Source organism: Limulus polyphemus, unplaced genomic scaffold (genome assembly GCF_000517525.1).
Source record: "Limulus polyphemus unplaced genomic scaffold, Limulus_polyphemus-2.1.2 Scaffold638, whole genome shotgun sequence".
Taxonomy (NCBI): Eukaryota; Metazoa; Arthropoda; class Merostomata; order Xiphosura; family Limulidae; genus Limulus; species Limulus polyphemus.
In genome coordinates, this window is record NW_013666248.1 from 9109 (window position 1) to 18888 (window position 9780).

General features: G+C 35.2%; 1 protein-coding gene across 1 annotated transcript in view; it reads right to left on the reverse strand.

Moving 5' to 3' along the window:
* Positions 1-9780, reverse strand: part of LOC106459615 (canalicular multispecific organic anion transporter 2-like) — a 33522-nt gene that overhangs the window by 8708 nt on the left and 15034 nt on the right. The window contains exons 3-6 of the mRNA XM_013919247.2: positions 8370-8498; positions 7765-7902; positions 5257-5388; positions 805-866 (exon numbers count right to left, since the gene is read on the reverse strand). Of these exons, the coding sequence (XP_013774701.1) occupies positions 805-866; positions 5257-5388; positions 7765-7902; positions 8370-8498 (461 nt within the window). The remainder of the gene's footprint in view (positions 1-804; positions 867-5256; positions 5389-7764; positions 7903-8369; positions 8499-9780) is intronic.

The following is a 9780-nucleotide window of genomic DNA, read 5'->3' on the forward strand; positions in this document are numbered from 1 at the left end:
GTTGGGCATGGGGCTAGCAACTCCACCCCGCAAAAACCAACCTGCTATAAGTAACTGCAACAACAACTTTCCGTTGGTGAGGTGTTGTTACGGCCCTATGCTCCACTGGGAGTTTACAGGAATAATAATAATAATAAAAAAAAACAAAAACTTTCAAGCGGTATCAGGTTTACGAACTTGCATCAACACTTGTAAATAAATTTGACATGTATGTACTAAAACATATTAGAGTATATGTAGATGAATAGCATACTGTAAGTTTCAAAATTCAGCAAGCCTTTCATGAAAAAACTTTACATTAACTAATATATTTAAGAACTTTAAATCTGTTTCATATGCTGTATTAGTTTTTTTAAACGTTAAACTTTGCTTAAGAGACTTATGCATATAGTAGTAATATTACTACCATACAAGTTTTCTCAGTCTTTAAAAACTAAAGTTTATTTTATCTAATAAAGTCATTACATGTTAATTCATATCTAGTATTTCTACACAAGCAAATCACCTTCTATAAAAATGAGTATATAAAAGATTTAGAACAATCTACGCTATAAACAATGAAACGTGTTTTGTAAAGCTGCATAACTTAGTTTCATTTTCTATGTTTATTACAGAAGCCAAAAACTTCAGTTTTTCCAAACACTCAGCAAAGAATTTCAACTTTCCTGAAAGAGAACACAGATCAATGTAATGCACGATATAATTATGAAATACACTCTGTATATAAAATTAGGACAAATTCTTTGAAGCTTAACTGCAACTTCCCACTAACAATGATTCAAAAACAAAAGAAAAAAAACCTACTCTGTAAACCATGAGAACAATAAACGAGACAGGAAAGAGGAATTTTGTTCTGGACATTCATCCTGTGAAAATAAAAAACACAGCATTTATTTCTTAAAGTTTCATGTGTACTGTCACAAAACAATGTTAATCAGAAATGTGAAATGTTTTAGAAATATTTTGTCTGAAAAGTTAACATTTTCCTGTAAGGAAAATGTATTTCTGCTAGATTTCTGTGTGAGAGGTGAGTATCTATCTTTCCCATGCATTTGCTTTAGAGATTTAAATGCCACTAGCCTTCAGGCAACTCCCACCTAAACTCATGAGATTTCTTGTGAATTGTGCTACTGCATAATGACATTATTATGCAGCAAAAGCCCTCCACCAATAGGAGGGTGACAGTCTCCTTGCACAGTAGCTCCATCTATGATTTTGCCCTCATCACCTTTATTCTATGATGAGAAAACAAATACTCAGTTGCACCAGAAGTGGACAGGAAGGGTGGGAAATGTGTGTGCAGAAGTAAGTATCTATTGGAAATACACTTTGAAGTAAGGAAAACATTAACTTGTGAGGCAATACACACCTCTCCACACAGAAAGGTAGAATCCCACATTGATATGGTGAAGGGACTGGAGTGAGAGTTACCTAGATGAGTTACCCTTCAAAAAACATCCAAAGTAAATCCATAGAATATGACTCTCAATGGCAGGCCATAGAGACACATTTGTGGGAGAACACATCCCATTTCTTCCACAGTACACTCTTTTCCTAGATTGGACAGAAGGAAAATACAAACAAGCCTCATGTGTCACAAGTATGGGTGAGTACGTGCACATGAGAGGTCGAAGAGCCAAGTTAAGTAGCATGGTTGGGGTGTGTTCAGACCATACCTAGGGCTGACCTCAACTCTACCATCAGACTTATTGGACCAACACCAGCTGCAGGAGGAGAGCATAGGAAGTATTAGCGCATATTGTTCTCAACTCTACTATCAGACTCTTTGACCAACACCAGCTCTGAGAGGAGCACACACAATACATGCCATACATTGTATAATGTTAGTATGTGCATTGATTCAGTTATCCATTGCAAGAGGAGGGCATGATGTATTAGGAAGGGTTCATCTCAACACAACTGAGCAGAAGATGATTGCAGGTATTCATTGGGTCAACCCCAATCCAAAACCAGGCAGCATCGGATATGCATTTTCTGGTTTGTGTTATGAAAAGAGTCCCAACAATCTTCATCTCAAGACCAGAAGAGAGAAGAGAAGCAACTTTCATTCTGACAACCCATGCAGGGTACACGTGTGCAGAACCAGTATACAACCTACACCAGTTCACCCGGGAAGCCGGCATCCGGGCAATGGTAGGAAGGGGGAATGCAAACATTGTGGGTCAACTCCTCCAGTCCAAAACCAGGCAGCATGGGGAATTTGTCATCCAGTTCCCACTAGGAGGAGGATCTCTACCAATCACTTGTGTGAGGACTTGTTTTTGTTGGTCCTATGCCAATTCAACACTAGACCATGTAGGAACCTATATCTGGGATGGGAATGTTCACATGTTATGAGTATAATGATGAGAGGGGTGACCTGCATTACACTGAGAGTGTCACCATTGCCCCAATTCCTACTGATTGGCACCATTTGTTCAGTCAATAGCGAATAGGTCCCAATCAGTAAAGATTCTCAGCAGCTAGGATCTGGTAAATGGTAAGGGTCTCCCTTGTTCCATTTGAAGAAAAAAGAAGAGGAATTTGCAGTAGGGAGACCTGAAAAAAAATACCCGGAACCTTATCGGACACTTGCCAGAAAGGTCTTTTACTGGAGACAGTGCAACAGGTAACCTTGTACACCTACTTTGAAAAGCCAGCAAGCACAAGCCAAGAAAGCAGGCAGAGCACCCCCTGGTGCTGGCTTTTTCCATGATAGAAAGAATAAAGTCAAACTTAAGATAGGAGAGTATCTCAACACACCAACACCCAAAAACAAGGAGGCAGGAGAGAAGAGAATAACAGAAGTGAAATGGCCATGTTTGAGGAGTGAATGGAATGAGAACATTTGAAAACTTCACTGGGACACTGTGAGGTGCCTCAGATTGGAGGTGTAGAGAGGAGAAGAAAAGAAGTGTGGTAAAAAAAGAATCAGGTAAAGACAGGAGTAGTAGGTACTGGAAGTCAATAATCCCCACACAGGGGGAATAACAATCCTAAGTGTGATAATCACGAAAGTGAATGAAGGAAAATTAAAATCAAGTACAGTGAAACCCCGATTTTACGTGAATTCAGATATAACGAGGTCAATGTATGGCTCCAAATTTTCTATTGACAGGCTGTCTGCAGATAACAATTGAACAACCTATGAGCAGGTGTCTGATGAAGACTACAATGACGTCTTATCAGCCGCACTTCTCAAGGTCACTGAAGCAATAGAACACCTTGAAACTAGTTACCTGATGATGACAAAACCTTGTCGAAACGTTGTACATTTGCTATTATGTTAAACTTATATTAAAGTTTTTCTTCATTACCCATTATAGCTGTCTCCAAGCATTTACTAGTTTTCGATAGCTTTAAAGCCAATATGTTGACAGCATATGCGTCCTGCAACTAAGATACATACTACACTTTGCTTGCAGCCAGAAGTCAGCTGGAATGAGACAATAAAAGTCATTAGATGATTTTGAAATTAATAAACAATGGATTTTTGCGAATCTCTACATGTTATTACATTAATCATATAACTTTTTGTTTTTGTATCGGCTGTAAGTTTTACGTGCCTGATTTCTATTCTTTAACTTAAGGTAAGCCTATGAAATGTTAGAATTTTTCAGCATTTTATTTTCACACACCACGTGTTCGTTCGTGCAAAACAATAAATGTTACTGCATTTAACCATGTCAACAGTGTAATTAATAAACACAATCATGTGATAATTTTCTCATACTATAGTTTATGGCTGGAATATATGATAAAAATAACTTATAGTAGAAGATATATATAACAAGAACTGGGCCCTTAATTTGGGTATCTGAAGCTTTCAAATGAATAAGAACACATCTCATGTACTGAAAATCAATGCAAGGGGTATGGAAAATAACAATTTATATGTACACTGAAATAACGTGACTCCACATTCAATGTGATTGCATTTCGTGGACCCCAACTATTGCGTTATAATGGGGGTTCCACTGTAATTAAGAATCAGAGAGACGGGAAGGGTGATACGAAATATTGCAGAAATACAAGTAGTCCAGGAAGGGTAAATGAAAGGAGTTAAAGTTAGGATTAAGAAGTAGGGAAGAGGAAAAAGAATATGACACAGGGGGAAATAAAAATAATGGAGCATACCTGATAAATCAAGGCCAAAGAATGTGAGAAAGTTGAAGTTTTTCTTTCACAGGGAGAAAAGTTCCAAAAGCCTAAGCAGGTGAAGCAAAAATCAAATTCGCCCTCTTCGTTCAACCCCACAAATGAGGGGAAGAAATGCCTAAAGAAGTGATTGGAGCTGAAGTTCCTGGCAGCATAAGGGAACCCACTACCCTAATCATAATGGCTGCTACGTCATCCCAGAGAATGTGCCTCTAGAAGCCATAATTGTTACACAACTTATGTGAGGAAATTAGTCACTAATATAAGTAGTTTGAAGGGAAAAAAAAAGGAAAGCAACTTCACTAAACATTGCAAATTTCATTAAATTGACAAATAAAAAACATGTATGATATGTTCAGTGCCAAGAAATAAAATGAATAACATGTGCAAAATCATAGAGGGAGCTATTGCATAGAGAGGCTGTGATGCCCTCCTACTGGTGGAGCACTTTTGCTGCATAATAATGTCATTATGCAATGGTGTATCTCACGAGAAATCTCATGAGTTGTCTTAAGGCTAGTGGCATGCAAATCTCTAAGGCAGACACACAGGGAAGATAGCTTTCTGTGTAAAGAGGTGTGTATCATCTCAGAAAATCAGTACACTATGAAGGCTTGTACAGAAAAACTTGTCTGGTAGTTACCTGTACAAATCTTTGTAAGTCACATATGTTTATGTCTTTAAAAAACAATAAATATATGATTTTTGTTTATATAAGACTAGTATCCAATTTTCACATCATTTTCTTTAATAAGGTATTGAGATTACAGTGGGTTGTACAAACACTCATCAGGAAAGCACACACTACTAATGCTCATCTTATGATGCAAAAATATTTCCATCCTAACCTGTAAAATACGGGTCTAATTGTTACCCCAGTGCTAGTTTTTTGAAATTTTAAACTTTTCTCAAGAAGAGGTCAATTGTCCCTATGTATTCTTATAATATGCAGGTATGATAAATATTACTTTATTTCATGAGAAATTCAAAATTCTGAAAAACTAGCACTGGGGGCCCATTTGGACCCTTATTTCACTGATAAATAGAATAAAAAGTATCATACAAAAGAAGAAACACAAGTATTTTAAAACAACTAACCTCATCAGGACTAGGTTGATACTCCCTGTATTGGGGTTTGGCATCAGCAAAACAAGAAAGAATAAGGCACACTAAAACAACTGGGTAATAAATCATTGCAGTGGAAAATGTGGCTATATCTCTGATGGTCATCTATAACAAAAAACTAGCATTACTATACCTTTAACTCTAGAAGCTCTTGATTATTTCCACTTTTTTCAACATACGACCTTTGTGTAAGCTTAATGTTCAGTATAAATATATTGCATACCTTAATATATATATAATGTTTGACATTACATATAGATCTCATTCCAGGATATGATGAAATATTATTTTACCATTAAGATATCTTCCAACATAAAACTTATGTATGAATAATACACATATGGGAAAGAAAGAAAGAAAAAACAAAAGAAAAATTCTTGAAATTATGCCCAAAGAAGACAAATGAAAACTTTTAAAATCTTGTGTTCACAAGATAATTTCTGTATGTATTCCATTAATTAATGTATACTCAATATCACTTTATATACTGTAATACTATTTAATAAGAATCAAATAATTATTTACACAAACTTTGTATATAACTCACAAATTAGCAATAAAAATCAAAGCTACTATCGTCTTAATTCTTAAATTACAGAATTTTTTTTTTATTACCACTAAAGTCCATATATTGAATCATATTAAGCAATCTTATGTTTTTGCGTATTACAACATTTGGTGTAAAGAACATACATAAGGGACCTCAACATTAATTAGTAGAATTAATTGTCGTATTGGTGATATTTTTGTTTAAATTTTTTGGTTGACTCGTACATTAAAAGGGACCTTGAAAACTCACAAAATCAAAAGCAATTTGGTGCACAAATAGTTTAAATAAAATTTGGCTCCAAAAGTTTTTAAGGTTCATATGGATGCCACTGGTTAGGATTAAAACAAAACTGTAACAGAATAAGTTGTGAACATGGAACTGCTCTGTAAGGACCTCAGGTGTGTCTTCAATAACATCACAAATCAGGGAAAATTAGCAAGTTTATGTCCATACAAATATAGTGAGTATGTATTCAACACAGTGTATGAGTTTAGAATGGAGTTTACCAAGGCTCTTCCCAGCTTATTTAGCACAGTGTATGATGTAGGAATGAAATACAGTTGATAAAGTGCTCTTTACATTATGTATTGGTTTTTATGACAGTCACTGTCATATATGCTGGCTGTACAGTAATTGAACAGGTTGAGTTGGGGGGGGGGGGGGGAGGTACTCCAGTGGTGTTGGGAGACATTCATTAGGAACAGTACTGGATGCTGTGTATTAAAGGATAGATATCCAAGCAACTATTTTGAGGATTTTTGTTGGTGCCAATAGAATAAATTGAATTTATTGTGCTCATCCCTACCAAGCATGTACTTCAGATAATACATTACTTATAGAAAGAGACTGGTGTAGCATTATCTTTGGATGCCAACATCATAGACCACATCTGGTACTAGTTAAAGGGATGTATTCCATACCTACATCATCCATCAGACCAGGGTTACCATGCTAAATTTAGAGACAAAAATATATAAAAAATTTATATTACACAAATTATTAGGCTAATGAGCTTTAATGTTACAGTTTGAAGAATTTTCCAACTCTTGATAGTTGTATTTCATTATACGCTGAAATACCAACTACACAAATAAATAATTTTTATCAACTAGCAGTTTGTCTTTATTCTGAAAAAGTTAAGTAGTGTAAATAAAATGTATTGGAAACTGAAAAAAAATCCTCAGTCTGAAGAAAACAACCGAGTAATGTGTGAGAGGAGGGAATGAAAAGAGGAAAAGAGATAAAAAAGTAACAAATAAATGAAAAGGGCTAATGTAATGAATGAGTGAAAGAGTAGAATAAGATAAAGAAGGATATTTCCTATTTTTTCTTGCATATAATTATAAAATGTATTAATTATCAAACCCAAAGCTACTGTCAACAATTCACTTTCTTTTATACTGTTGTATGACAATGTAGAATAGAATAAACTATAACCCAGCAATTCAAATGAAATGAATTTATTTCTAATGATATTTCTAATTTCCACTGGATGAGTGGGAATGATGTTAAGTTGGTCAATGGAGTGGTCATATTTGCTTATTAAATGGCTGTAAAAGTTCCAAAAACTGTAATTTTTATATTTCTGAGCCTTGGTGTTGCTGAAGACATACCCAAGTAAGAAAGTAGTGCATCTCCAGAGCTATTCTACATTCACAATACATTTTCTTTACTAGTTTGCAAATTTTAATAACTTGTAAAATACATGTCAGTAACTTGCTAGTTCTTGATTTAATGTGCCCAGTATGCTGGCACATTAACCTTATATTTATTATGCACCATCAATCAAAAGTAGCTAAAAGGTTACCAAGATCAAATGAATGTTTATCTTTTTTTTTTTATATCCATTAATGCTGTCTTTCTAACTATTATGAAACCTTTATTAGCATTATCTGTTCCCAAAATGACAAGACATTTTAAAGGATTCTCACTTCATTTACTGCCTCCTGTATAATTGAACGGTAAGTGACTAGACCTGAGATCGCTAAGAGAACCCAAAAAAAGAATTGGACTCCTGAAGAAACAATCCCTCGAACTCTCCCTGTTAACACCAAGACTATGACGAGAAGCTGAAAAACAAGTAAAGAATGCTTTTATAGAATAAAAAATTCCAAATTTCATATAAATGACACTATATTATTTCAACTACCTAATAAAAATTAGAACATTACTTCATTACTTCAATATCAAACAGAACAGGCTAAAACCAGCATTTTCTGTCAATATTTTAAGATTTTGCACAACTAGTTTTTGCAGATCTAAATGAAAAACAATTATGTCTTGTGATTATATTAAGTTGATTTATCTTTGTCAAACTTTCACAGGGTAAACAGATTACATGATAGGATCATGTTAACGTTTGTAGCATATATAATTAACAATTGAATAAAAGAACAAATTTATAATAGAAATCTAGATATCAGTCACATCAAAGTACAACAACATCATTTGTTACAAGTGTAGGCACTTAATTTAAAACGTATTACAAATTTTCACATGCATACACACCAATTTATAGGAATATCATGTTACTTACAAATGATATTAACTTCAGAAAAGGAGTTTGAAAGTCAACATTTGGTACAGTTTCTGCTAAGGCCACACTTCGATGAACATTATGACTAAGTTCTACTAGAGCCAAAAATGCCAATACTGAGGTCAAAATCTGCAAGGAGAAGTGCACTATTAATTTAGTTATAAATTTAAAGTTAATATTTTCCTTACCTTAAAATGTATTTGAGATATTCACCTTTCTGCACAACAAAGGCCTATCACCTCATGCTACTGCTATGAATATTTTTGTGCGTATCACATGCGCCTTGAATGAAGCTTTCACTCTTACACATATTAACATGTATTCTACCAGCTCATTAGACTATAGTTTTCCACCAACAAGAGGGTGACACATTTTCCATGAACACTAGTAGCTGAACAAAATAAATACACTGGAAGTAGGGTGGAAGGGTGGGATGCTATTTCAAGAGGAGTGAGCAATTATCTGAAACACATTTTTAGGTAGGGAAAATGTTCACTCACAACAGAGCTACAATCCCACATTGAGAAGATGGTGGAAGGGTAAGTACTGATAAAAAAATTACATAGATGAACTCATTTCTGAAAACACAGCATCAGAAAGAGGAAAACTCATGGAGCATGTCATCCACTAGATCAGGGGTATCCAAATGGGGCATCAGTTGGTTGGAAACTGCATCCATCTCATGTCACAAAAGTGTGCAGCAAGTAAGATCATTCAACTAGCCATTATCTCTCAGATGATAATATGTACCTACTATGGATAGTACAATAAGTCAGACTGTTCCATGTTGGAGAAATGCATATATGGATTACTTACCAGAGTAATCAGAAAGGGAGAAAATAACCCACACTTGCATCACAAGGAAAACACAAGACCCATCCTGCTGGCTTAACCTCCAAGAGTAACTTGGTTCATAGTGTAGTGGGGTGGCTTGTATTACACTTCCAGGTAACAACCCAGCCCCACTTCTCATTGAAAAGTGCAATCACTTGGTCTCATACCAGTAGGATTAGATTGATCCAATGGGGAACTTTTACATATCAACCTCCCCAAAGCTTGGGAGTAGGGAAGCAGAAGTTCTCAGTTACTTCAGTAGAAAAGAATGAGAGGGAGATACATGCATCAAGGAGAATGTCAGAGAGATGCTCAGACCAAACAGGAAACTTCCTATCTACATAAAGTCTCACACTGAGAGATTGTGCAATGAGTTACTGTAAATAAATATAAACAGAAGGTGCTAGCCAGATGTGGCTGGAAAAGAATATATATATTATATATATATATATATATATATATACATATACTATATATACTACGTACGACCCGTACTCCATCTACAACAGTCGGACACTAAGACGAGGGCTAGAGTGGTTACTTAACCTACCCTTCCTCCCCACTACTAATATAGTAA